General features: G+C 45.4%; 1 protein-coding gene across 4 annotated transcripts in view; it reads right to left on the bottom strand.

Annotated features, from left to right (window-relative positions):
* Positions 1–631: 631 nt before the first annotated feature.
* Positions 632–27,931, bottom strand: part of XPO5 (exportin 5) — a 30,033-nt gene continuing 2,733 nt past the window's right edge. The window contains exons 6-33 of one of the 4 annotated variants that reach the window (XM_063390646.1): positions 27,095–27,136; positions 26,227–26,253; positions 25,757–25,942; positions 24,979–25,055; positions 24,434–24,533; positions 22,938–23,021; positions 22,407–22,532; positions 22,090–22,180; positions 20,351–20,479; positions 19,464–19,579; positions 18,503–18,658; positions 18,047–18,088; positions 17,325–17,432; positions 15,941–16,140; positions 15,227–15,326; positions 14,163–14,344; positions 9,306–9,406; positions 7,980–8,076; positions 7,305–7,441; positions 6,618–6,715; positions 6,107–6,153; positions 5,818–5,912; positions 4,901–4,963; positions 4,322–4,404; positions 3,498–3,605; positions 3,180–3,317; positions 2,852–3,016; positions 632–2,320 (exon numbers count right to left, since the gene is read on the bottom strand). In XM_063390646.1, the coding sequence (XP_063246716.1) occupies positions 2,180–2,320; positions 2,852–3,016; positions 3,180–3,317; positions 3,498–3,605; positions 4,322–4,404; positions 4,901–4,963; positions 5,818–5,912; positions 6,107–6,153; positions 6,618–6,715; positions 7,305–7,441; positions 7,980–8,076; positions 9,306–9,406; positions 14,163–14,344; positions 15,227–15,326; positions 15,941–16,140; positions 17,325–17,432; positions 18,047–18,088; positions 18,503–18,658; positions 19,464–19,579; positions 20,351–20,479; positions 22,090–22,180; positions 22,407–22,532; positions 22,938–23,021; positions 24,434–24,533; positions 24,979–25,055; positions 25,757–25,942; positions 26,227–26,253; positions 27,095–27,136 (3,039 nt within the window). In that variant the 3' untranslated portion in view covers positions 632–2,179. The remainder of the gene's footprint in view (positions 2,321–2,851; positions 3,017–3,179; positions 3,318–3,497; positions 3,606–4,321; positions 4,405–4,900; positions 4,964–5,817; positions 5,913–6,106; positions 6,154–6,617; positions 6,716–7,304; positions 7,442–7,979; positions 8,077–9,305; positions 9,407–14,162; positions 14,345–15,226; positions 15,327–15,940; positions 16,141–17,324; positions 17,433–18,046; positions 18,089–18,502; positions 18,659–19,463; positions 19,580–20,350; positions 20,480–22,089; positions 22,181–22,406; positions 22,533–22,937; positions 23,022–24,433; positions 24,534–24,978; positions 25,056–25,756; positions 25,943–26,226; positions 26,254–27,094; positions 27,137–27,931) is intronic. The other 3 variants (XM_063390643.1, XM_063390644.1, XM_063390647.1) reach the window with 3 other exon arrangements.

Here is a 27,931-nt window from a genome sequence, read left to right as displayed (position 1 = left end):
GGTTAAGAGTTGAATATGTCTGGGAGCATTGGTGTGTCCCAGCTGCTGAAGTCAATCCACATTATAGTGCTAGACTTTAGCAAGTAAGTAGAAGGAAAGTTCTGTTCCCTTGGGGTCAAATTACTTAAGAGTGTAAACGTCCTGTAAGGGTGAATATGCTGTAGGGAGGAGGTATACTTGGCATCCTGGCTCCAACCCCAACCTGTCCCATGCCATGCTGCAGACCCAGGTATGCTGCATGTGCCTATCACATGTTTATCTATCTGTCTATCCATCCATCCATCTCTGCTATTGCTTCACATGCTTATGGGACAGAATCTCAAATAGCCTAAGGGGTTTGCTTTGACAACACATACCCCTCAAGCTGTAAGCTGGTACCTAGAATTAAAATAAACTAGCAGTGAGTGACAAATAAATGCTTTAAAAATGCAACATCCCCTTCAATTAAATAATATAGTCTGGAATGGTTCATCCCCTCCCTGACAGTGTACAGACCACCAGCAAAAGTGCCACCTCTTGGTAGGTGAAATAAGGACTGCTGAGAAATCTCCAGGCAGGCAACCTGGCCAGACCAGAGGCCTCACATCTTACTGAAATAGATAAAAGAATAAAAATGAAACATGACACCATGTGTATGAAACTGGAATAGCTTTACTAACATTCAGGTGTAACACAACCAGTTCAGAGACAGCTTCGGATTTAAACATTCCTACAAAAAAGATTTAAAATCCATTTTACAAAAACCCCTTGTGTCTAGCATGAAGTCACAGAATGTTAAAAATATCACAACACAATAAATACACCCAGCCTTTGCTAGAGCCAGGAGTAATGTTAGCTCAGAGGTTAAAAAGTCTGAGGCTAGAAGAAAGTGGAGGGTGCTGGTGGAACAGCAGGGGCAGGAGAGGGAGTGGATGCCCAAGGCCTGCTCTTCCTGTCTGCACTCCCACACCTCCCAACCCCAGCCTTTTTGTCCAGTCTGTCCATGTGGAGACACCGCTTCTCCAGCTACCACAGTTTATTACTTGTTCTGTCTCCTGGACTGCAAACCTGCCAGCTAGCTCTGGACAGACCCTCCCAGCTCCTGTGCTAACTCTAGGATAGATTGTGTAGTATTTGTCATGTAAGAACCAGCTTTGCAGACTGGAGTGGCTTCATAAGAGTCCCACCACATCTAAAACCCAGTTTCTGACCTGCCTCCCCCCTGTAAACTGCAGTATAAAGCCCACCCCTCCTGCCCCATTTTGCAATCCTCTGAGAAGTACCAGACTGGGTAAAAACGGGGGCTGTTGTCACCTCCACTGCAACAAGGCGAGGAGATCCCTTCTGGATTGCAGGTGCTTCAGGTATTGGTCCAGATTTTATTTACCCTGCGCTGGCCACGTTCTAGTCTACAGGGCATGATAAAATGAAAAAAAAAATTAAAAAAATATGTCCTGCTCCCCCTGAGAGATGTCCAAGAAAGGCTGGCACAAAGTAAAAGCCTTCCATTTGGCTCTGGGTAGAACAAGCTATATGATCATATTTATACATATATATGTATATATATGACAGTGTCTGCCTCTTTCTAGAGAGCAGTTGCACCTTAGAAAGGCTGATCTCACAGGAGATCCTAGAGCACTGCTAGGCTTCCTGGCACGCAGCCCTCAGCCCAAGGCTTAGCATTCTGGAGGGAAACAGATTCAGCAGAATTCCAGTCTGCTAGGGACAGGTGCTGATAAGCATGACAGGAGTGTCCGATGTGTTCCCTACAAAACCTGGCTACTAGCACCCAGAGGAAGATTAGGGTAGCCCCTTTTCACATGGCACACTACTCTGCCTTTTGCATTAATCCTAAACCCCAAGGGATGAAGAGGTGGAGCAAGAGTGACCCCGAGGCTACAGGATGATCAGACTTTACCCTAAAGAGGTCTATGGACTCAGCTCCCACCTTGCAGAGAAGCAGAGGTCTAAAGATGCTCATCCAGTGGAGGGAAGGAGTCAGGGGAAGAGCTTAATATTGACTGGTTCAAATGCCACTGCAGGCCCCATCCCAGTGTATGGAAGAGAAGGGGACAGGACCCGTAAGGGGCTTTATTCAGACGAATGCTTGTGGAGGCGGTGACAAGGAGAATCTAATGTGCTGACTATGAGGAGAGACAAATTATAAGGTAAGGGAGAAGATGGTTGCAGCATCCCAGGCTCAAGGCTCAAAGAGTACATTGAAGCCCTCTCCATCCTCGTTTTCTAGCACATCTGTCTCCAGTGACGGCTTCACCTTTTTGAAGAGAGATGGAAGGTTCCGGATATGAACCTCCTTGCGGAACTGCTCCCCGATGGGCTTCTACAGAGGACAGACAGGCAGGCATCAGTCATTACTGTCTCCATAGCCCCACTCAGCTCAGGGGCAGCCTGCTTGCATATCAGAAGCAGACCCCAGGTTCTGAGCAATCCCTTGGCCCAGACCTTGTGCTTGCATTTTGAGGAATTTCAGGCCTGGCCTTTTCCAAGTGCCAGGGCACTGAGGTGTAACCTTTACAATACCAGCTCCCCAGCTTCTTACTCAATGTCAAAGGCTCCTCCACCACCACCACCATCCTCATGGAAGTCCAGTGCCCATCCAGCAGCTTTAATCAAACATTTTAACACCCTGTTTCCCCGCGCACCCCTATGCAAGGTACCCGCTGCCTCTCAGTGAGAGGCCTTTGCTGGAGGGGCTGCTGGATCTGCTGGACCTCCAGGGTGAAGAGAGGCAGAACAAACACTAAGGACATGCAACAGCTTCCTGGCTGGGAAGGAGGGTGGTTGGTGAGAGGAGGCAGGCATCACTTCTGCATCCTACAGCTGTGCAATTTTCCTCCAGGATATCGCTTACCCCAATGCAACCTGAGATGAGGCGCTTGAAGTGATCCTTCCGGCGCTTGTCTGCCACTTTCTGCAGTGTTGGGTTGAGAAGCTTTGAATCAAACTGCTCTAAAGAGTCCAGCTGGATGTCTGGGATCTGCTCCATCACTGCCTTCAGCTCACCATAGCGAGGGCGCTGCATGGAGAAGTACCATTAACACAGCTCTGCTAGGGTTACAGCCTTGCCCTCATTGGGGGCCCTTAACTCCTCTGCCCCCACCCACTGGCATGGGATTAGTTTTCACCATTCCCCTCACATTCCTCAACCTCACATTTGGATGAAGAACAGAGTTTCTCACCAAGGCCTCGTAGATCTGGAAAGCCAGGTGGACAAGAGCTGCCATGCAGCCGTCGTGCTGCCCGTGTACTTGTAAGCCCTTCAGCACACTTGTGAAAAACCAGGACACTGCATCGGGAAGGAGGTTTCCTGGAAGCACCTGGGGAAGAAGCACTGTCAGCAGTGAAGCAAGGTACTGGTACATGACCACGTTTCTCCAACAACATGCTCTTCCTGAGGGAGAAGGTGCCCAGGGGAGAAACAGCCACGGTTCTCACAACATTCAGAGCTTCTTCTACCAACCCTGCCAGAACTAATCCCTTCTTCCTCCCAGAGGTACCTGTTTGAGCAGTGGCCAGCAAAGCTGTGTTGTGGTTCTTTGGCAGGACAAGGTGTCCTTCCAGGACAGGGATGTGTAGGCAGTGATCAGCACTGCAGTGCAAACATCCTGAAAAGGAGACAGGGGAAAACCAGTCAGAGGAACTTTCCTATTTCTAGCATTCAAACCTGATGCAATCAGGTTTCAAACCAAGCAGCAATCCAAAGAGTCTGCAGGAGCTTCTGAGAATCCTGCATCTTACTGTTGTTCCAGCAGAAGGTGTTCACTCTCATCATAACCATGAGGGATCAGTGTTAAATTAATCTGCTTCCTTCACTTCCCTGGGAAAGACCCTAGAGCACTAATGGACTCCCCTCAGCTGCTACTCTCAAGTTGCTGCAAAAGCTTCTAGAAGAGCTTCTGAGGCATCCACAGCAGAGAAATATTGGGATAAAGGTACTCTACACAATGGGTGGTGTCAGCACTGTGGCTCCTGTAGCACCATAGACAGATTTTACAGAAAAAAAAAAAAAAAAGCTGGATGAAGTTCTTCCTCATGAAGACTGGGGCTCAGGATGAAGGCACAGTCAGGGAGCTGAATGCCCAGGGCCCCTTTCCCAGAAAGGCTGGAGCTCTGTAGCTGTGTGTTATAACTGGATCCCAACCCCCATTTGCTCTGTGGCTTCTGCAAGGCCCTTAAAAGCCCTGCATGTTCCAAGAGGTGATTCCCACATGGGGAATGTTCCAGCAGCCCACAACTCTGCAGCAGTGTCTGGCTGCAGAGCAGACAAGTGTGACAAAGAGTACAGAGAAAGGATGGTGGCAGTCAGAGCACACGCTCTTACCTCTTGCTTCATCAGACACTTGCCGAGCTCGGTGAGCTCTGCGTTGGCAGGGGGAGTCACCTCGGTGGCCATGGCCTCATCATCTGCAGAGCAAAGGCTGCACTGTGAACTTGGCCTCCCAAGGACTCACGGGGACACAGGGAGGCTGCAAGAACTAAGCTGGGAGCCAGGAGACAGCACACACAATCAGTGTCCTGGCACAGCTAACCCAGAACATCTCTTTTCAAGCAAAAAGCACCCACCCTTTGTGAGGCAGGAGGGGCATGCAACTGGCTACCTTCAGCTCTTGGGAAACTGTTCACATCCCCATGTGCTCCTCAGCCCACTTCTCAGAACCTTAAGAACCAGCTCTCCAATATTTTACCTGTGAACCCTACAGCACATTAGTTTCCAGGCTAGACTGGGTTTTTCTGTGGCCCCCAGGCATGCTGGGCAGGACAGAGTGGAAGGCTTCTTACCAAACCTATATCCCTGACACAGAACCTCCAGCATCAGCCCAGCCACCCCCTCAAGAAACGGGAATGAAACAGTATTTGTGTACACCAAAGGCAGGAAAGGCAAAGGTAGGCATTTACTTACCATCCCCATCTACAGCAGCAGTAGTGTTCTGTTCAACACCTTTCTTAGAAACACAGCAAACAGCTGCAAAAACAGTTGCAGGTCAGTGGAGCAGAAAAGGGAAGACGCTACTGCAGAACATGCAGAGATTATCCTACAGACTCTGATGGGCTCACAGCTGCTTCAAGCTCCCCCAGCTCTTACAGGGAATCTGAAGAATCAGAAAGCCCAGTATAAAAGCTCAATACCTAGAAGGCTGTAACACCTCATCCACAGCACCTTCCCACAGTGGAACCTGCTGCACAGTGGTTGCTTCCTACTACTGAGAACCAGGAATGTTCAAAACCATCTGAAGCCCATAACCCAAGAAGAACACTGATTTAAAGCAAAAAGGCCACTCAAGAAAGGAGACAGAAGATTGAGATCTGTAATCTCTGTGGAATCAGTTTTCCCAGCCTCCCTGCACAAAATCATGCTGACACAAAAATGATGCTGGAGAAGGGGAACACAAGGGATACTGCTTTGGGGGAGGGACTCTTCCCTTATGTCTGGTTAGAGACATGGCAATGGCAATGGCCAGCAACAAAACTGCTCTACACTTGGCTTCTCCACAAATCCATGTCCCAGACTGAATTCCAAAGCACAGAATGGGAGAACAAAATTCCCTGTAGGACCGGATTCTTACAGGAACAGTGCCAAAACCATGGAGCCCTAAAAGCTAACAAAAGGAAGCAATCTCTCTTCTGAAGGTTTTAAATTACCTCTCACTAGGTTTTAGCTAAGATTTTGGCAGGGCTGTCTCATATCTGCCTTCTCATGGTTATGATATATACTACTGATGGTTATAATTAGGTTTTACTGCACACTGGGAATTCCTGTTGTCCTCTCCAGGGAAACCTTCCCAAATATCTCAGGAGACCTAGCCTGATTTCACTTACTGGCAAGATCCATGACTTCTCGAGTCAGCAGCCTGACCAGCTGTTCCTCAAGCATCTCCTGAGACTCGGGGTTGTCATCTGCAGCATCATCCTCACTGAGGAGAACAGGTTTTAGTCTGACAGGAGCCAATGTCTTCAAGTACCCCCTCCGCCCAAACAAAGGAATGAGTCACCAGTGTGTCTTCCAGCCCTTGCTGGCATGGCTGTTCCTGGGCAAAGGGCCACATAAAAGACCAAACCTCCATCCCATTCCTCATCTCCCTCTCTGTACCAGGGGGTGGAAGCTTACCAGAGCATGCTTCGCTGGTTGATCACCTGCCATTTCTGGGACAACCTCTGTTCAAGACAAAAGGAAAGATTAAATCTGGACACAATGCAAGGAGACCAAGCAACAGCTGCTGGCAGAAGCACAAGAGCTTTAAACACAGCTCTCACAACAAGGCCCATTCTGAATGGCAGGAGAACTGGTACCAAATGTGTTGGAATGTGAATGAGCTGTCATGAAAATGAGAGGACACAGGAAAAAAAAACACCCTATAAACAAACCCAAGAAGTCTCAGGGTTGCAGGCTGAGGAGTTCATGTCCACAGGTTTGAATTCACAGCAAGGGGTGCTGGGCAACAGTCAGGGTTCAATGAACTTTAAAGCCCCTCCCTAAACATCATCAAAATCATTATGCATCAAGGCTCTGCCCTTGTCTCTGCTGGCTCTGTAGAGACAGACACTCCCACATGTTGCTGCCAGCTGCTACAGGGAGTCGGGGCTGTCAAGGAACAGGCACTGAACAAGTGTGTTCTTACCATGTGCAGATAGGTAAAGAGTGGTCCCAGCATGGGGCAGACAAGGGTTTCGTAGTATTCAGAGGGGCAGGAAAGTACCAACGGCTTCACAAACACACCTGCACAGACCAGTTAAGGAACAGATCCAACACGTAAGGCCAGCTGCTAGGGAGTTACAGCACAGTGCCCAAGCCAGCCCATTCCACTGGGAGGCCAAGGGACTGACACCTGGAAGCCCACCTTCTCACAGCCCTGAATTAACAAGTGGCATCTCAAGAACATCAGTTATTCAGCTCTTTACCCTGACTGTTCAGCTGACAAAGTTAAAAATGCTTAGCATCCATTTCCTAGCTGTGAGACTGAATGTCCAGCCCTGGAAAGTAGGCTGGGGAACTCATATGACCCCCCAGAGAAGCACATCCTAATGTCAAGCTCCTCACTATCCAAGCCCCCTTGCCCCTCAGAAGGCACTACTCACCTCTCACAGTGCTTCCAGAACCACACAAATCCTTTGCATTTATTCTGACCCCACACACTGCACTTTCTGCTTGTGCCCTCCTAGGCTCACACCTCATCCACACCAGGTGTATCCTTTGTTTACCTCCTCAACCACCCTTCTTTGTCTTGGCCACAATGAAAACAATGCAGGGTTTAAATTTATGTCTTCAGAGCCTCCCAAGCTGGCCTGAGGCCGTGATGGAAGGATACGGAGCATGGGACGCAGTCTGTAATCAGGAATGTTGTTGAGGTTGTTGAAAGCAGAGCTGAGGAGCTGGGTGGCGAGGCCCTCAACAGTGTAGAAATCCTGCTGCATGGAGGGGCCTGCATTTCCCAGGATGTGAAAACTTCAACAAAAAACAAGTTAGTTACAAGTCTGCTAGACAACAAGTACCGTGTCTCTGATCTGCAAAGGCTACAAGTACTATGGCTTGAGACTACACAGGTGTCACATTCCTAAACAAACACTACAGAGGAATTTTAGCACGGTATCTTTCTTTTTTCTGAGATACCTGCAGAGGGACAATGAATTAAGCATTTAAGCACTGCAAAGTACTTTCAAGCGCTAATGTACCCTGACACATAATCAGAAGTGCCAAAAGAGACAAACTACATCAGGAAACCAGGTAAGTGCTCCAATGTGACTACCTAACTGCAGAAGAGCTAAAAGCAGATCCCCATTTCGAGGCACTTTTTCCAGACCGTTCCATGTCTGTGTGGCAGATTCTAACCACTGAATATAGGCCACCACTGCAGCTTGTACTTGGATATTACAGGACACAGCTCACCTCAGAAGCCTAACTCTAAAGGAAGTCAGGACCCCACAATAACCTACTGGTCCAGCTGTGCAGTGCTGGATTGTGGTGAGAGATGTGGTGCTCTTACCAGTTGTCATAGAGGGTACAAAAGAAGCCTTGCATCCTTTCTAAGACTGTTTTGTAAACAGGAGAGTCATAAAGCTCCAACAAAGGCTGAGGGAGACCTGTGGGAAGGAATAAGCTTCAGTTACACTAATGAGAGAGCACGGTACACCTTCAGAGTATCCCTGGCAGGCCCCAGCCAGCTTGATGGCAGCAAGGGAAGCTCTTGGCAGATAGGAAGTGGTGTAGCAAGTCAGAGGTCAGCCACATTAAGTTTGGTTGTACCCAGAGCAGAGGTGTTTCCACTGAGGTTGTAGCTGCCTTGTTTCTCCGAAGCAGAACTTACTTGAGCTATCAGATGTCACAGCTACAGCTCATCTGAAGCTGTACAGATAATTTGGCCATAACAAGAAACCCAGTTTGGCTAGCCTAGTCAGTTAAAGAATAGAAATAAACAAGTCCCCAGGTGAGGCAATGGTAGGTTGTAGAGGAATTTTTAGAAGAGCGAGGTCATGATTCAAACTCAAACAGGGGACTCCTGCCAATCCCATTCAACCCTGAATGCAGCCATCTAGTTGCCCCGTGAGCTGGGCAGTGCTGAGACCTTGACCAGTCAGGTGTTCAAGTGCCTGAATATATAGGGGGAATTTTGAACCCCCTATATACAAGGGGGTGTCCATGATTAAACGCTGGCTGTTGTCACATGACCTTCGGTGTGCCTGTCTCCAAAACTGTGACCCCTACGTAATAACCAGAACCCAACCAGCAGCAAAGCTGACAGTTCTTGCAGCTCCTCTAATAGCTCATCCCTTCAGGTTTGTTTTCTCTGCCAGAATACAAGCTACTGATGAACTATGATATTAAAAAGTTTAGAGGAGAGATCAAGGGCCTGCTGCTTTATGTGCAAGGGCTCACAGACAGAGTTTTTAAGGTCACAGAAAACAAGTAAAGGAAGCATGTCCTCATTCTATAGATAGGAAATGAGACAGAAAGAAAGGAGAAAGAAAGACAAAGCAACATCCTCCAAATATTTCACTCTCTGTCAGAACCTGAAATTAAACACTAATTCCTAAACTAACTATCCACACTTTGCCATGTTGCAGAGACTACCATCATCCCACAGATGGGCTAAGCAGTTAGGTAGCATACCCTTCAATGTATGCAGAACCAATGTGTCTGAGACCAATAACTTATTTAATGTCTTAGTTTCAGCCAGTTAAATCACAGCTGAGCTGCAAATGAAGAAGCTGGTCCTCCAGCCCTATTTCACTTCCACTGTTATCGACAGCTCATTAACTCAAATCTCTCTAAGAATCTGCCCACACATTCCTCCTGAAGAGAAACTTCTTACCTAGAATGGCATTCTTCTCCACGTCCAGCATGTCCAAGGCCTTTGCAAATGTATCCCCGAGCCTAGCCACCATCTCTGGCGTGTAGAGGTTGTTGTGAGTCCTGAAACAGAAGAGCACTTAGTTTATACTCATGTAAGTCAACTCCTTTTTGCCCTTGACAGTGGAATCCTTTCCTTCAGCTTGTGGACAGCTCTTCTGAGGCAGATGATGAGGAAGGTGAGACCACGCACATGTGCATGGGATCTCCCTTCCCCACCTGCAAAAATATTGGGGAAGCTGACCCAACAGAGGCATGGAGTGACTCCACCTCATGTCCTGAATCTCCTGGCTGCCCTTTCCACTTATTGCAGTTCATCCCACCCCTGGCAAGCACCGGCGGTAAAAACTCCCAGCAATTCTCCAGATGATGCTGGGAACAACTTATCAGCTTGGCCAAAGGGATCAGAGAATGCATTTTTAAAACTGATGGATTCTGTCCTCTCAAAAGATCTTCTACACCTAGGGCCCTGCAGAGGGAGGGGCCACAGTCCCCAGAATGGCAGCTGGCATTGGAGTGACTCTAGTGAGAACATCAGTCTGATCAGATGCTACTCATGGCAGGCACAAGTGGCCCTTGGGCAACACATCCAGCTGGGAACATTTCCGCACCATAGGAAGTGGCCACTGTCAGCTGTCTCAAGGGACACCAGTTCAGCCATGGGTGGCTGGTTCTTGCCATCCAGGCCAAAATGGGTCCCCCCTCTTAGCCAGGGTACTGACACTCACAGCTGGATTCAGCAGGGGTGTCTCTCTCACCTACCTCTCTCCTTTGAGACCTCAGACCTCCAATCTGGGTGTCGCCAGCTGCACACAGCACAAATCCTGCAGCCTCCTCCAAAACTGCAATGCCATTGCACCTGCTGCTAGAGGTGATCAAGGGCAACTCAGTATCTCCCCCTCAAGCAGCGTTTCCCAAAGCAGGGGGTACATGGGAATGGCTGGGGGAAGGGATGGTGGACAGACCTCACCATGTCCTCCAGAGTCTCAGCTTTCACTCATGTATTAATTATCACTTTTTGGGGTTTTTTTTTAGGTCTGTGTTTATAATTCTGGCAACCCTGATGCAACAATGTTTGACTGCATTGGCAGAAAGCTCCAAAACCACAACTATCCTGTTTCTCTCTGCAAGTGTTAAATACTTTCCTGCTCACTGCACATGGGAAAGGCAAGTGTGTGAAATTCATAAGAAAGAGCTCACTAATGACTTCTTAATGACTCATACTCTCATTCTGGGTTGGATCTAACACCATGCAGCCTCAAAGGGGCACAAGCTGATTCTACTTTGCCAAGAATGGCCGGGGAACAGCCCAGCTTCCACACTGGTTGATGTTGCCCCACTCACTCAAAAAACTGTACATTTCTGCTTGAGGCTACCGTGAAAGCTACCCACTAAAATCATCTCTTGTATGTCTCCTGCCCACTCCATACCCAGTGTTGGCTTTGCCTCATGCTGTGCAGAAGGCTAGTGGGGCACATGCAGAGACTGTGGAATTGCAAAGGTGAACCCTGAAATCACTGCATGACCTCCAGCAGGACAGGCCAGAAAGTCATATCCTGAAGGTGTGGTCATGGTCCTTAGTTGTTTCAGAGTCCTTGAAGCATTTTTAAAGTATGAGAGTTGTGAGGCAGGGCAAGCTCTCTCAATACTTTAGCAAGTTCCCAGTGGGAATGGAGAGAAAATGGTCAACCACCCACTCCCCATGGGAGTTAAAAAAGCATCCAACAGCCCTCATGTATAATGATGTAGCCCCTAAGCCTTCAGTTCCAGCTGAGACTTACCAGCACTCCTGGGCACACAAGGGAGAACAGTGAAACTAATTTCAAGAAACATTTATGTGTTAGAAAAGACAAGTGAAGGACATGGCAGGACTTGGGGAATTTTCAGTGATGGTCACAGCTCTGCTAGAAAGAATATCTGATGCCTAGAGAGAATAGCTTGTAAACCAGAAGATGAGTCCTTTAGGACAGTCCATGATTGAAGAATCTTTTTCCAAAGCTGGAGCTGTCTACAATGAGAATGCCTACAGCATCTATATCTAACCAAGAATTCTTTCACCAGCATTAATGCTTTGGCAATGTCAGCATTGCGTCACCAGGAGTTCCAAAAAAGTCTTTGTCTAAGCAAAGCATTTGCTGAGCCTGAGCACTTTATTTGTAACAGAACATGAGCCAATCCCAGCACAATAAAGGCTCTGCACCCATCAGGTCATGCAGCTACTGACTGCAGAAATGCACCAAGGTGGCTGAAAATCATGATTTGGATTTAAATTCAGGAGCAAACATTTTAAGACAGAAGCTAGAAAACACCTAAATGAAATGAGGTGCCACAGAGGACAGCAGAATCATTACTCTGAAAACTGCAAGCAGTGATTAATAAAGCAGCCAGAAAACAATTCATTAAATACAGCTACCGACACAGAGACAAATACAGGTAGGTACAATGTAGGCATAAGATGCCACGCAAAACGACCTTATTTTTCCATTACCTGGACTACCTCATTCTTCTCAGTTCTTTGATCTCACCCATGACCCACCTTCATGCTACTTACCACCCTGGCAAAGGCCCAAGGGCTTTACAGCTTCACTGCTTCTGTCTGCCAACACAGCAGCAGAATGCCACACATGATCCAGAGTGCCGCAGACCCACCTGCTCAGCCTGAAACCCCCTTTGGTAGCACTCTGGGGCCTGACTTGGTGCTCAGCTCAGCTGCTCAGCAGGACCCATGCTGCTGCTACCTGCAGATCTGCTCACACAGAAACCAACACAGCCTGCAGGGACCTTCATATCTCTGTCCCACGCAAGCATGGGGCAACACTGGATATGTTGCTTATCCCTACAGAGAGTTGTCTAATGGCACAGATCTAAGAGAAGTATCCATCCCCAGGCAGTAATGCAACTCTGACCCTGAAGGCATCCTCAACACGGGAGCTTTCCTGCCGGGCAGCCTTCCTCATATCCCCATAACTCCTGCCTGCTGACAGGTGGCTACAGATTCCATGTTCTCCTGTGTGATCCATACTAAAGGGGGCTTGAGGAAGACATACATGGAAGAGGCACCTGAAGTCACCAAAGAACACAACAGCAGCTCCATAGCACAAGATCCAGCTTTGGCAAAAAGACGTAAGCATCAACATTTGCACTGCACAACCATGAGCTTGCAGTTGTCAGAGGCCTATATATCCAGCAGCAGCAATGGAAAAATACAAAGCATAAAGATCTACTGTTCTTAATACATCATTGATTAGTTCTTGTTGGAGCATCCAGTCTTAAGAAAAGCCTAGATACCTCTGAGTGAAACAGAGGTTTCTCCATGTATGTTACTACCACGTACACAGAAACTATTTCAGTCTGCAGGTGAGATGCTTGAACACCACAGGTGCATTATCTCAAAAAATGCCCAAACCAGCCACAGAGCCTCTTCCTTTATATACTGGATAGAGAACATAGCTCATGTGCTCTACTGGAGGTGGTAAACAGCCAGGCACAGAGTTTCTGCTTCTTCACAGAAGTGGCGACAGAAGTTGGATGACAGTTTCCTAAGCTTGTTGTAACAGAGATTCCAAGTAATCTTACTAAGGCACAAGTTCTGGTCGGAACAGTGACTGCACAAGGAGAAAGTGTCTGTTCCAGCCTGTTCAGACCATGAGCACTGGTTTAGTTGGTCTCAACAATATGACATGCATTTTCCAGACACTGGAAGAAATGGCATGAGGCTACTGTTACTCAGGGCAACTCTATTCTACCTAACCCCCCCTGAAAACTCACCAATAGGATTTTCAGCCTTCCAGGATAAAAGGCAAAAACACTTCAAGCACAATTCTGCAGCTCTACATGGTCACTGGCCAAAGTACCACACACTGTGCTACATGGAGTTTAGTGATGAGAAACACTGCCAGGTGGGCCAAGACAGCATGTGCTTGTCCCAACAGTCCAGCATGTTGCTCCTCTCTGGAAGCAGAACATTTCTGAGCTCAGTGACTACTAAACATACTTGACAGAGCTCAGGTAACAGGGCCCCTTCCCTTACCAACTCAGGAGCTGAAAAATCTAAGTGGATCTAAATGCTCTTTCGTAAGAGGCCCCTGCCAAGGACAGAGCATCAAGTTTTCAAGCATGTAACATGTTATCTCACAAAACTGTCCCAAAGTCTAGCAAAATCCCAGCATCAGGAGTTAACCCGAGGCTTATCCTTTATAATTCTGGGAACTATGTTACTCAGGATTTCTCTTTTCTGTCTTCTCTTGCTCCCTCCCCTGGCTGCCCTAGACCTGCACAACACTGGTGACATGCAGAGAGCCACTGCATGGTAGCAACAGCCTGAGAGTATGCATCCACTGATTTCAAGAGCAGACAGTGCTTCAGGAGGCTGCTGCTCATGTTTAGCAAAACTAGCTTAATTTAACACTGAAGAGAGAACAAGGTGAACAGGATGCAATGAGAGCTGGGACTGCCCTGGTGGTGACGGGAGAGGTGGCCTTGTAGGGGCTGAAGGCAGAGCAGAGATGTTAGCTGAGAAATCATTAACTGGGTGGGAGAACTATAGCAGTGGAGGTGGGGAAGGCAACCCCAGCACAAGCTCCCGTTAGCTTTGATGGCCTCTTGCAAGTCAGGCCAATGAACATTCAGGAGGCTGCAGTTTCCCCAGTGCCATTCCCCACTGTGAACAGTCAGGAACAGTATTTGGGCACTGGCACCAGCCTGTATTCCCACTGGCTTCACTGGCCAAACATGCTCTGAGCATTCCACATATTTATCACGGTTTGGCTTTCAGAGATTTATAAGCCATCATAAATGATTTCAAGTCAACTGGACCCACCTTATGAGAGCAAGTAAATTGTCAAAAAGCTTCAGGACCTGCTCAGTGCAGGGATTACGGTACATTGGAGTTCCACTGGGCAAGTATCCCAAAAAGAATCCTCCAGCTTTTGCCTCTTCAGTAGCAGCAGGCCAACGAGCTCGTTTCACAACTCCCAGAATGGTGTACACACAAAAGCTTATCTGCAGCAAGAGATGTGGAGAAAGTATTTCTTAGCCAGACCACAGTCTGAATCAATAGGCTTTCAGAGAAACATGTCGTCATTCCATCTAAAAGGAAATATTCTACAGTGAGCCTAACCTGGTGATAGGAACAAACTCTGTTGAGTTTGCTGCCAGGAAAACGCAGCAATGATCATGATTCCATCAACTTCTGAGAGCCCTGGCCATGGCAGGATGGTCTAGGAATTCACTACCAGACAAAGCATCAATGCATACCATCTCAAGAGCATGCAAGAGCCAGGCAGGCTGCTAAAAATAGGTGTCTAGACCATCAGTTCCTCATGTCCTTCATGTGCTGGGATAGATGCAGGATCCAAGATGATACAACTGCATTAGCCCCAAATCACAAACACATCTCTATGGACTGCATTTCAGTGTCTTCCACAGATCTAAGGACAGCAACTCTGAGTGCAGTCCAAGTGAAGACTTTACACTAACAACTCAACACAAATCTCCTCAGATGAATTTTAATTACATTCTGTGCTCCAGTCTGAGCACGATGTTTTCCATACTGCCCGTATAAAAAGCACAATTCACTGTGCCCTATTTCTAAAAATCATATAAATCAATTGCTTCTCCAAAACCAAACTATTAAACAAAGAGTAGAAAACAGTGTGCTTCACTCTGATAATACTGTGTTTTTGCATAGCCTGCATGCTCTTTACTGTAGCTTAAAGAGCAAAGGCCAGCCTGTTATTCTGCAATCTCAAAAACCTATTGATCCACACTCTGAAGAAGTACATGATCAGGAGATCTCGTGTGTAACCACAAGAGAAATGGGGGATAGAAGGAGGCAGGTCTCCTTTCACTAATGATTACACCTCTCCTGGTAGTGATACTCACTCTAGACCGGTTCAGGCCACTAGGATCTTCCAAGACTGGATCAGCAATTTTGTTGTCTGCACCCACATAGGATATAAAGGCTTCAGGATCTGAGAGAACTCTGGCAGCAGCAAAAGACATCAATGGGATTATTGTTTGTACCAGGGAATTTAAGCAGAGCTCTGCACTGGCAATAAACATCTAACAAATACAGAGCAGGCTAGAGAGGCTAGGTAGAATTCCATCCCATACATGGGAACATGATTAAAAAGCATGAAACTCTCCAAACATTACCAGCTCTCTTGGGCTGTGGAGACCTAAAAGATTCAAATCTCTTATGAAGATAGCCCTGCTGGGAAAACTCTTGTGGATGCCCAGCTACCAGAGTTGCAAGATATCTCAGCTTTAGTAAGAACTCAGCTTCCTACCTTCTCCTGGGGACGAGAAGGATGTCTTTTATTTCTCATCTTCTGCAAATGCTTTGATCATGCTGAGCAATGTTCCTTTATTACCTTAAGCAACTCTTACCACAAATTTTCAGCAAACAGCACTTAGTCTGTTGGCAGTTTCTGAACTGTAGAAGGACCTCCTGGCCACAGCACAGGAGGTCAAGAGGCAGCCCACCACCCTCCTATGGCTTGTGTGTTTCCTTACTGGGCACAGCATCACCTCCTCAACACCTCTAGCTCAAAAGTTGGAGAAGAAATGACCAACAGGAAGAAAAATAACCCATACCTCTGCATCTCTGGGGAGAGCCATAAGCCAGCCACAGGAGCCATGAGCTCCTCCAGGAAAGCTTTCTGTCGCTCATAGTCCTTGAACTGGTTGCTGATGAGGACAAGGGCCTCCATAAGAGCACACTTCTCCATCTGTGTCAGGAGTAGCTCATTTGACAGCAGCTGTTTCACGTGGTTGTACAACATCTCAAAGTTTGGCTAGAAAACACATCCAAGTGGAAAGATATCATGCATTTTGTACAGAGGAGGGCCACTGGAGGAGGTGGAAAAGGGGTGTACTGTACAGCTGGAGGAGCGTATCTGTTACCTTTTCTCAACACAGTCATCTCTTCCTCACACTCAAGTTTCTCTGCACGTTCAGTCTAAGAGAAATTCTATTCTTCCCTACCCCTCTATCACAATCCTGCATCCATTTTATTTTAACTCTCCAGAATGACTGAAATATGAAGAGGAAATTTCTCCCTAGGCACTTATATCCTTTAAAGCAGTGTCACACCTCAAAACAGTTCTGGTGCTTTTATTTGTCCACAGAATGCACCTTGCTTCTTTGGCCAGACTTAGGATTCTTCCATCTCTTTGCTTGTGGTAAGTAACAATTCATATGGTTATGATGAGTGCCACAAGTATTCTTGCATTTCCTCCCTTCCTTCTCCAGCTGCCAACACATTTACCCATAATTTTGTACAAGCATTAGCAATTATCCCCTTCAGCAAAGTCATCTGAACATCCTCTGGGGCAACTCTGGGTCCTTGGCTCTTATAGTGATGATGTCTGGCTGGCCATGGACCATAAGCTATAGCTCAAGGACCAGTAAAGTGGAACAAAACCCAACCCATTAGTTCTTAGCATCAATTGCAGAATACAGACTGGAACCTCCAAATTACCTTAATTAACATATTTTAAAAATGTCTTTGCTTAAACTAGCAATGTCCTATGGTCCTCCCATGGAGGTCCCACTCCACAGAAACACATCTAAAGCATATTGCATGTGGTGACTGTTTACTTCAGCAAAACAAACAAAACACAGCTCATGGAATTTAAATGTATTTGTCTTCTAATCTCCTCAAGCTCATCAAGAAAACAAATAGTCTCCTTCTCCTCCTATATTATGCTAAGTAACAGAAGAAAATCTAGTGATTAGCTACGCCAGTGTCTTCAGCTAAGGAATCAACTGAGATCAGCACAGGCGATCACACAGATACAGAGCAAACATTCCCATAAATCCAGTGCAAAAGAGGTACAGGGAATGAGCCGCTTTGCCATTTGTGCAGCAGGAATGTTTCTCACAAGGAAAGCAGAGACTGCAGCCAAGGAAGCTGAAGATCCCACAAAATCCAACTGAAACTGAGGCAAGACTCTTCATGACAGTTGCATTTACATACCAGGACAAGCTGAGGGTAATCCCGGCACATCTTTATGATTGACGAGCACGCATGCCTTCTCACATTCTTCACTGCTCGAGTTCTAGGAGCCTGGACAGACACAACAAACTTCAATGCAACAAAACAAAAGTTTAGCCAAATGCAGGGTACCATCAAGTGTCAAATTCATTACATATAGACACAGGTCAAAAAAACATTTCCATTCCTCCCCTGCTCCCTCCAAGCAATCATGCAGCAACCAAATTTCCTCTGAAGCAGTAGTCAGGTCAAGAAGCCCATGTTCAAACAAGCTGTACCTCAGGAGTGAGTATACCATAGTATACTATAGCTCTTACTCACTATTTCAAGAGTCCAAGCCCTCCTTAGGTAACTGGTGGGTTTACAGCCATCCTTCAGAGGCATGTATACCAAGTACTGAACGAATACCCAGAGCTAGTGAAGGGATTTCACTCTCAGGAAGGCCAGCACTGACTGGGGAACTAAGTGTACTGGCCTTAGAGCACACCTGTGGCCTTCTGAGCTTGTGAGCCAAAGCTTAGTAGACTGTCTACCACAGAGATCAATGTCTAGAGCAATGTCTAGACTTGGCAGCTTTTTCTGGAGCAGAGCTACACTTGAGAAGCCTACTTCAGCAGAGTCCTCAGACTCAGGATGCTCTCTCCACTAGAGTATGATTTGATCCAACTGTTACAGCTCATTAGTAGATAATAATTAGGACATACCTTACTTTCTTCTACAACTTCAAAGGTAACTGAAGCAAACAGCTGTGAGAAAAGGGAGGAAAAAAAAAAAACAAACCTCGTATCATTTGTTAATATTTAGCACTCCTGTCTGAGCTCAAGAACAGGTAATAAAGATTTTAGTGCAATTTCATTAAAGTCAGTGAAGAACCTCTGAGTGAGCTGAAAGATGCATAAATACAGTGAGGCCTTGAAATAAAACATAGCCAGAACATGCACTTAACACTAAGATTTAAAGCTAAGAACTACAAAATTTGGGTTAACTGACATTACTCCTCTCGTGACAAGCCTCAGTCTCAGTTTCTCCCATCTTTAACATGAAGGATAGTTCTTCCCTAACAGCACCACCAAGAGCATTGACTCCTGCAGTTTCATCCGAGAGCCCTGCACCACAAAAAGCTGATGTGATTTTAGCAGGGTCTGCATATACCTACATACCTTGGAAAGTACTTGTGGGAGGTATTCTGGTCGGTAAGTGACAAATGGAAAGAGTGCAGAGACATTGGTGAGCACACAGGACAGGATGAGAGGGTCTTTAGTTTCAAAATTAAGGACAAGCTGCAGCAGATCTATGCCATCATTCACTGGGATTTCCTACAAAGGTAGCAAAAAAAAAAAAGAAGGAAAGAAAAAGGGAGGCAACACTCAATACTTCAACCTGTAGTATACTTCCTACAAAACCTACGAAGAAGGCTGAGGCAAAAAGGACAGCAGCTTTGCCACTGTTGATAGGGAGGTCTTGAGACATCAGTCTCTAGTCCCCATACTATTGCTTGCACCTCTGGGAAAGGCAAATTTCCTCTCTGTCCGTCTCCCAATTCTCCTCTTGACATTGTCCAACAGATTCCATGCTTACCCAACTGAATTGACCCATATAATTATTCTACTGTGATTAGATTGATGAATGCGTGAGCAGCTTAATCTAATAAAAAAATCAAGTCAGCCTACATCAAACTGATCCTTCTGATTTGCCCGCTGTTGAACAAAAGACAGAAAGAAAATGCTTCTGATCTACTTTCTGGGCATAAGTTCCTCTCATTTACTTGGAAGTTTAAAAAAATTAAAAAAATCTAATAAAGGGATAATTAAATAAACTCAAATTTTTTCTTTAAGCAATCTCTTCTCCTCTAGCAAGGCATTATGTAAAAGCCTGTCACCTGAGCACTGTCTGGTGACTTCTCATCCCACAGTGTCCAAAACTAAGACATGCCAGTATGAGTTTGGTGCCATCAAAAGAAGGGCCGTTATTCCTCATGAGAATGGCTCACCAGACAATCTGGGTTTTGCACGGAGGTAACCAGTTACTACAAACTGCTCAAGGAAAACATAACCGCAAAACCCCATTGGTGTCGACCCAGAAGCAGGCAGGAGAGAAGGCAGGAGCACGAGATACACGTACATCTTTATCCATGGTTCGAAAGATCTGGCTGATGATGCTCTCTGAGAAGAAGGTCATGGCATCCCACTGCACAAAGGATGGAGAGAAGATGGAGCAGAGACCTTCGCCTGTCTTAGCTGAAAGGAAGAGAACACTGGAGCTCTCACCATGCTCCTCAACAACAGCCTGCTAAGTTCCTGTGCTGCAACACCTTAGCACCCACGAGTATTTTAAGCACACAGCTCTCCCTGCAGATGCTTGGCAGGGATGCAATTACAACAATCCCACGTGATTTGCTTCATTTAAGTGAAGGCTCCTAAGACAAAAGTCTTTGAGGTACTATGCAGAGCAATATGAACAAATCACAGAAGGGAAATGAAGGGAGACCACATGGCCAGACTCAGCACTGCAGGTAAGAGTGCCCTCAGTGTGACTTTGCAGAGCACCAAGCAGCCTTCCTTCACAGCAGGGAAAGCAAAGTGAATGATAAGGGACTTGCCAGATAGGCAAAACTTCCCTAACAAAAGTAATCAATATGTTACAAAGACAAAATGGCCCAAATAATTGGAAAATTGTATCAGAGAGACAGCTGTACCTGTTCTGCAGAGAGATTTGGGGGAAGGAAAGGAGGAGCCAGGGGATTTATATTACTTATTCCATAGGTAGACTCCAAGGGGATACATTAGGGAAGAGGTGGGTTTGACTTGGTTTTGCTTTTAAGTTGCAAAAACCTTAAAAGCTTTAAAATCTAGCATGGAGTCTTAGCTACCACTTAAAAAACTCCAACAACACCAACAAAAAAGGAAAAGGCCAAGAAGTTTCTTCTTGGCTTTTAATTAAAAAACAAATCCCATATCCCTCATTTTTTTCAGGTATCCCATATCCCTCATTTTTTTCAGGTAACCTACAGTTCATGGGTCCAGTATCAAGAGGAGCTGTGAGTTGGTACTTCAGCCATTCACCAGCCATTTGGAAGCCAGTCAGAGGGTCCAGACGACAAGCCATCCTCATCACGTCTCCTTGCTGGGCTCGGAAAGCTGCAGGGGAAAACCACACACCAAGAAACCAGCTGATGCTGCAAATTTTGCAGACCCACGAACATTATGGACTTTTGCTTTGGTAAGAGCTGTGAAGGGGCACAGATACACAAATAGTAAAGCAGGTACAACAGGATGGGCAATTCTGAAGTGATTTAAGTGGACTAAAAAAAGATGGACTAACCTTAAAAAAGTACAATTAAAATGCAGTATGAACTATGAAAATCTATGCTTATGCTTATGGGCTTTTAAGACCATAAAAGACTTATGCCTTTTCCTGGCCTTAAAAACTGAGAGCCAGACATGCTTAAGGGATAAGGGGTTACCTTTGTATTTTAATAAGGATCCTTACTGGTGCACCACTTTGCCAAGGCGCATTGCGGCACCTTTTACCTTACCAAGATAAAAATCCCTTATCCCTTAACCATATCTGGCTCTCAATTTTTTAAGACCATGAAAAGGCATCAGTGCTAAAACAGATTTACTACAATTAATCCTCTACTCTTCATTTAAAATATTCTTCAAACTATAAATGTTTGCTGCTTATAGAGCATCTTGGGATACTGAGATAAAATACCAGCATTAGATAACTTACCACTTCCTTAAGCTAAACACACTTTTCCTAGATTATTCAATTGACAGCAAATCTGAACTCAAACCCCACTTGCCTTGTTTTCAATTTCAAAAATACTAAAAACAAAGTACAGAACATTTCACTTATTCCAACATATTCTAGTGCATGACCACACAAAAGAATCAGCTCTGCTGACTACATAAATGCAACTTGCATTGTTTAACAAAGTTGTGTTGCCAAGTAATTTTATTTTGTGTTTCAAATTAGTTATATTTTCTTGTATATGTAATGCCTTCAATATAACTTAATCCTCTAAAACTATTTCAGATTCTGGCTTTGTGCATTTAGCTACTTTATAGTTTCTATCCAAACACATTTATTACAGTAGTAAAACTATTTAGTAAGCAATAAAATATGCATAACTTAAAATCTTCAGATATAAATGTAAAAAGTAAAAATATGTAATTTATTCTATGTATCCTCCCACCCACCAAGTTACTACCAAACTACACCAGTCAGTGAGATCCAATTTCAGTTTTAGTAAGAAAAATACAAAAATGAAATGAAATGTAAAATCATTAATAGCTAGTGCTGGGTAAAGATCCAAATTAAATGTGGCTAGCTTACTTGCTCAACTCTAGCTATTGGTACTAAACCAGAAGCCTCCTACCAGGGTCAAGACAGATTTTCTTTCTGGAATGACATCTAAAGTCTTTTGTAAGCTGCTTTCCTCTCCTAACCCGAGCATGACTTGAGGCTGTTTGATTTCCTCCTCTAGCTGACCAAAAGACACATTTGCTTTGACCCTAGAATGCTATTAGGCCATCTATCTGACTAGCCAGCAAAACAACAGCAAATAGTAAAATTAAACACATGAGCTGCCCCAGGAAAATCCTAACTTAATTTACTCCAAGATCCAGACTTAAAAAGTTGGGAAACAAACAAGTCAATTTAATAGGCTCCAAGCTCAACCAGTGACTAAAAGCAGAAAGAAGGGCACAGACAACAGAATGCACAAAGGGTCATGGCAACTTACAGTTGAAGAAGGCATTGAAGTCCTCGTCACTGTCAAAATCAAAACGGGAGTATTCACAGCTGGGGCTGTCTGCTTTGGAAGGAAAGCCCACCTGCAGACAAAGTGGAAAAAATCAGGAAGAAGGAGAAGTCACCCATCACAGCTAACAACAGCTTCAAGGAGATGAAGCTTGGAGGCAAGGAGCAAGATACAACTGTGCTCAGCAGCCTGTAGATCATGTCTGGCCACAACACAACAAAAATGTGGTTTCTTCCCCCATGACCCACAGGACACATCCACCAGGCACCTTCTCATAAGCAACTGTGATTTCCACATACCTTCACCAGGTTGGTCATAGATGCACGGAGATACTTGGGAACGACTGCCAGCAACAAAGGGTCATGAGCCAGAACTTCATGCCGGAAGAGGGCTCCCCATGTGATCTGGGTGGAAGAGCGCAGAAACTGGGGAAAGGAGAGAGAAAAGAGTGGAGCAGAGGAGATTTTCAGTACTGGAATTCCCACTCCTAATTTCAAGTGTTGCTATCAGAAAGCAACAGCAAATTTTACTGACTATTAAGTTGAGGCCAAGGCACCTGGAAGGCACACCCCAAATTCCCAGAAAGCAAAAAATCTCTAATACTAGGGCTGGTTGCAAATTCTGGATTTTCTACTCAGTTCTCTGTGTCAGGAACTGCTCCTGATGGGGTGGTAATGGAGTAGAAAACACTCTGCCTTCCAGGCCTTCAGCTGAAATGGAGAGCCTAGAGAGCAATATTCAGCAGCTGAAGTTCTGCAGTTTTCTACAGGCTAGCTCAATTATGCATTCACACACACAGACACATGCGAGACTTTCTGCCCTTTACATACCTGGCTGGGATGGGTTGTGAAGGCTAAAAATGACTCAAGGTATTTTCCAAAGTTGGCTGGTGTTTCCACATCACAATCTGAGCCCTATGAGGAATATGAAGTATTTCAGACAAAATAGTAACTTTATGGCAGGCTGGGCTCACAAATGGTATGTTTCAGGGTAAAGCAGGAGCACTACATCCAAGGCCATAGACTGTAAAGGAGCAGAGACAGAAACACTGAACAACTGATTTTTTTTTCTGAAACCAGTATAGCCCAAGGAACATCAAGTTCTGTTGACCAGCCTGGAGGTGCTGGAGACACCACCACCCTCATTCAAGAGTAAAGGGTGACTTCTTACATAGTGGAGTTCCATTAAAACCAAATTTACAACCGCTGCTGCCGTGAGTCACAATTTTACTTCTATTGGGCCAAACCCACACAGCAGTACCAAAGCAGTGCAACTCAAACTGAAGAACGTCACAAGAAAATACACCCAGACAACTTGATTTTTCCAAACATTTTGTGTATTTAACACATGGGTATCCATGACCAGTAACTTTCTTAGAAGTTTGCCAAGAAATTAAGTTTTGCCCGGAGCCATAAATTCAAGGTTTTGCTGCTTCTCACAAGTTACAACATAACCTGGCGCCCCCAAGATCCCTGAAATTATACAGCTCAGTGCTGCCTGTCGCAAGTGAATCTGAATTAGCTCCATCTCATTACTTCATTATGGATTAACAGCTCCTACTGCCTAACAGCAAGTGGAGTCACTGTAAGTAGTAATGCACCCTGTATGCTGTCCATTCTTTTCAGGGATGAATGCTCAAAAGGTTGGTTTTGTTTTTTTCTTTCCCTCCCTATGAGACTTTACTTTGCTCTATCACTTTTGCAGGTTGGTTGCTTCAATCTCCCCACAAACAGCATCTCTCAACAAGCCTGCCCTCCTCACTGTATTCAGCACTGAGCTGAATAGAGGGAGTGGGAAGTCAGCACCAGCATGGCATGAACTATATGAATTTGCACCTTCATTTCAACATTGACACAAAGCACTACAAAGATGAACAACAGGAACAAAACTCATTTCTTCCTTCAGCTTGAAAGTCGTGGTAGAAGAAAAGACAGGTATACTCCCTGAGTTATTTTTATTGGGAAATTTAAAAGGCTTCCAATAGAAAAGTGATTTCCTGGACTAGATTTTCTGTAGCAGTAGTCAGCTAAAAACCTGACCAATTTTCAGCATTTTACAGGGGTTATAGGAAATGGTTCTTGATGACAGCAAAGCCCTGGCATCAGTTGGTGTCCCTCCAGTCTACATTCCTATGACTGGGCAGGATACAGTTAACCCACTTCAAAGCAGAGCCATTTCTGCCTTTTGGAAATGCATGGAGAGAACCCTACAGCTGCCAAATAGGTGCAGAGAGAACCCTGGTCCTACCTTAGATCAGGGTTGCCTCAAGCCCCAGCCCTAAAAACTAGCCCTGCCAGGGTTGCTGTTGGTATTAATAAAGACTTACTAGCAACGCACATAGCTGGCCGCCCAAAGCGCACAGAACTTGGCAAAGTCTCTTCAAGAAAACATAGTGCTTCTCCACCAGGCCTTCTCCATCTGCTGTCCTGGGAGAAGGGGAAGGGGGGAAAAACAGGACCAGTTACTCACGCTGTAGGTGACAGGGACACTGCTATACATCCTGTAGATAAAAAGAGGACTAGAGCAATTTGATTTTATCACACTGGGATTTTCTTTGCTATTTTCAAAAAGTACTGCTTTACTGGCATTTAAAACCTCTGAAATTGTCTCTTTGAAAAAGTCCCTCCTCCTGATCAGTTTCAAGTTAAAACAGAAAGCCAGGGAGGAAGCTGTGATATTTACACCTCTTTGTCCTTCAATTACCGGTTTTGAAAAAAAACCCTGGTTTTACAGGTTTTGCAAAAGAAACGGTGGTTTTGTTCTCTCCTATCCAGGCCCCGCTTCCTTTGCTCAAGCAGTAGTATGTTTTGCACCTACAAACCCATTTGTATGCAGTTTTGTGTGAAATGACAGCAGCACCACAGTACTCACTGGGCAGCAGAGAGGATGCAGTGCATGGCAACGTCTCCAAACAAGACCATCAGGGGCTTCCGATCCTCCAGCTTACCCTATGTACAAAACACACCACATGCCTCAATTAGAACATAGCTATTTACATAATAAATAATTAATTACATAAATATTTATTCCCATCTGCAAGCAAAATTGGGAGAGTCACAGTTTTCTTCCTGTCTGGGGAGGAGCTTAGAGTCCACATATGATTTAAGTAAAAACTTGTCAAAAATCGAAAGTATCTGATCTAAAAAAATGTCTCCAAGCAATCCCACCACAAGAACTTTAAACGGCAAAACTGACCTTGAGACATTATCATTTATTCACAGAAGACTGGTTAGTTACTTACAGGCAGCTGATAAACACTCAGCCTTGACACTCAGCTGCTTGTGCATGAATGGGTCAAATCACCTGTCACGATCCTGCTGTCATTTCTCTGAGCTGCCAGGTAATTCAGCTCATGACATTACTTTCCACTTCAAACTTGTAGGATGTGAGGGGTAAAAGGTAAGTGAGGACCTCCAAGTTCAAACAGAAACGAGAACCGAGCACAGAATTTGGAGAGGGTTCCAATGGTTGCTCCATGCATTGTGCTGGCATGACATTCACACCAAATACCATTAACAGAATCAGCTAAATTTGAATTTTGACTCTCAGATAAAAGGGCAAAGATAGCACTGCTCAGTCTGAAAAATTATATAGGACAATAGGAGAAAAAATAAAAGGGAGCCAGAAGAGCTGGGGAGAAAGAACTCACTTTCCTGCTGACAGCAATCAGGAGACACTCTGCTGCTCCAACCTGGAGTTCAGGCTCATTTAGCAGCAGACACAACATCTCCAAGAGCTTGCAGTTGTCTGCTGTAATATGACTTAGGGCTACCCAGTCAATGTAGCCAGCTAAAGTGTTGAGTGCCGCTATCCCCACACGACAGTTTGCCTGGGCCTGTGAAAAGACACGAGGCACGAGGTCAGAGACAGAGAAAAACACCAATTCCCATCTAAAGCCCCCCATTCCCTGAAATAACAGTACAAAGAACTCCCAAGAAAGTGAGAGATTTGGGACTCTTCTGCTGCCACTCCTCACTTGTCTCTTCTCAAGGGGTTTGTATTAAGAGTGAACTAATCCATCTGCATGAAACTGCAGGCAACAGACTCGGAAGCCTGGGAAAAGCCTGGTTCTAAGTAACCTTCATCTCAAGAATTACTATCCCATATAGCTCCACTCACCTTTGGTTCCTGAGCCAAATCAGTCTTCTGAAAAAGAAAACAAGAGAGGGTAGGTAAGTGAACAGCTACAGCACACACTTCCACCTAGCCACTGCTGGACAGGCTTACCCACAAGAGCACAGCCAAAAAAGAGGCTGCACCAGTCTACCCTCACTCAGAATATTGCCACAGTCAACGAAGTCACCTCTGCAGCCCCCAGCCAGGTAAGACAACAGGACTATGAACTGCCAAGTTAAGTCACAATTCCCTTCTCATCCAAAAGGTAACACTCCAGTCAGCAAGCACCAGGAAGACATGGGACAAGAAGGAAAGGCATTTTGGTACTTCCTGGAGGCTTCCAGGAAAGAAACTTTTGACCTTTTAAGAGCATCTTACACACAAAAGCCAGACTCTGAAAGGATGGTGGTGACTTTTAAGATTCAGGTCTGAAAGGGTGATTTGTCCATGGTCAGAAAGGCAGGTAGAGAGAGCTGGAGCAACAACTTACAGCCTGACTCCCAAGCCTAGGACACTTAAGAATGTACTGCCTGTACCCTCTATCTGCTAATGCAAACAAGTCCCTCAGATACTCAGATTTGATTTGTTTTTCAGATATAAAGACACCACAAGCATTTCTTTCTACTGCAAGGTTTTGGTTTGGACTATTCATTGCACTGACTTTTTAAGTTAATCAGCCTGAGTCCCAAACACATCATATATGACCCACCTTATAAACACGTTTATCTATTTATCCATCATACTTATAAGCACTGCACATAATGATGGCCTTGGAGGCCTGTCCATCATTTCCCCCAGTCTGTGTGCAGACAGGTGAACACCCAGCCCTCAGAAAAGACCCTCTGCACAAACAGCCCAAAGATCTGCTAACCTGTGGAGTGGTGAGGACTTCTTGTTCCTGGGGTGCTCCAACCTTGCCAATCAGAAAGATTCCACCATTAGCGGAAGCAGCCACACTTCAGAGCCTCAAGCATTGCAATGCAAACCTTACCTGGAAATGCATTTCAACCAGACTACGAAACACACAAGGTCACCCTCCCGCCACCATGAACTGCACAGAAACTGCCTGCTCTACAGGGGGGCTGCTCAACCTGAGAGTGCATCAGAAAGGTATACAGAAGTCAGGCAGAAAAAGGGTTTTTCATTGCTTCCCAGTTTCACATTTAGTATAACTCTGGTTTTTAATTAATAGAGAAAATGAATATGAGATATGACTAAGCAACTCGTTTCTAGTTTGGTTACTTGACTGTGCTTCACTCTCAAATCCACTTCCTTTTCACAGGAATAGACTGAGGTAGGGACTCCATCATCCATTGTGACAGACCTGCACATCTCTGATTCTAGGTATGAATTCAGGAAAGAAGTCTGTTTACACAAAAACAGAAGAAGAGTGTTCTTCACTACAGCTTTGCAAAGAAAGGGCTTCCTGACTTGAGCTCTTAGAGAAAGGACCAGTGGCCCAGAAGCATGTTGAGACATCAGAAACTCATACATTTTGGTGCATCACCTCAAATGTAGCACTGCAGCATGCGAGAGCATACACGACTCCTGGATGGCATCTCTTAATCACTGTGTGTTACACAAACCATCCCAAATTACTTGTTTCTGCCACAACCACACCTTCATTCTGCTGAGCTGTACACCCCTGGTGCCAGCATGCATTCCAACAGCATGGATGAAGCACGCATCCACTCAAGCCACTTACACT

This window comes from Prinia subflava, chromosome 2, assembly GCF_021018805.1.
Source record: "Prinia subflava isolate CZ2003 ecotype Zambia chromosome 2, Cam_Psub_1.2, whole genome shotgun sequence".
In the NCBI taxonomy this organism is placed as follows: Eukaryota; Metazoa; Chordata; class Aves; order Passeriformes; family Cisticolidae; genus Prinia; species Prinia subflava.
The sequence above is the reverse complement of the archived record's forward strand: the minus strand, read 5'-3'. Positions and strand labels throughout refer to the sequence as shown.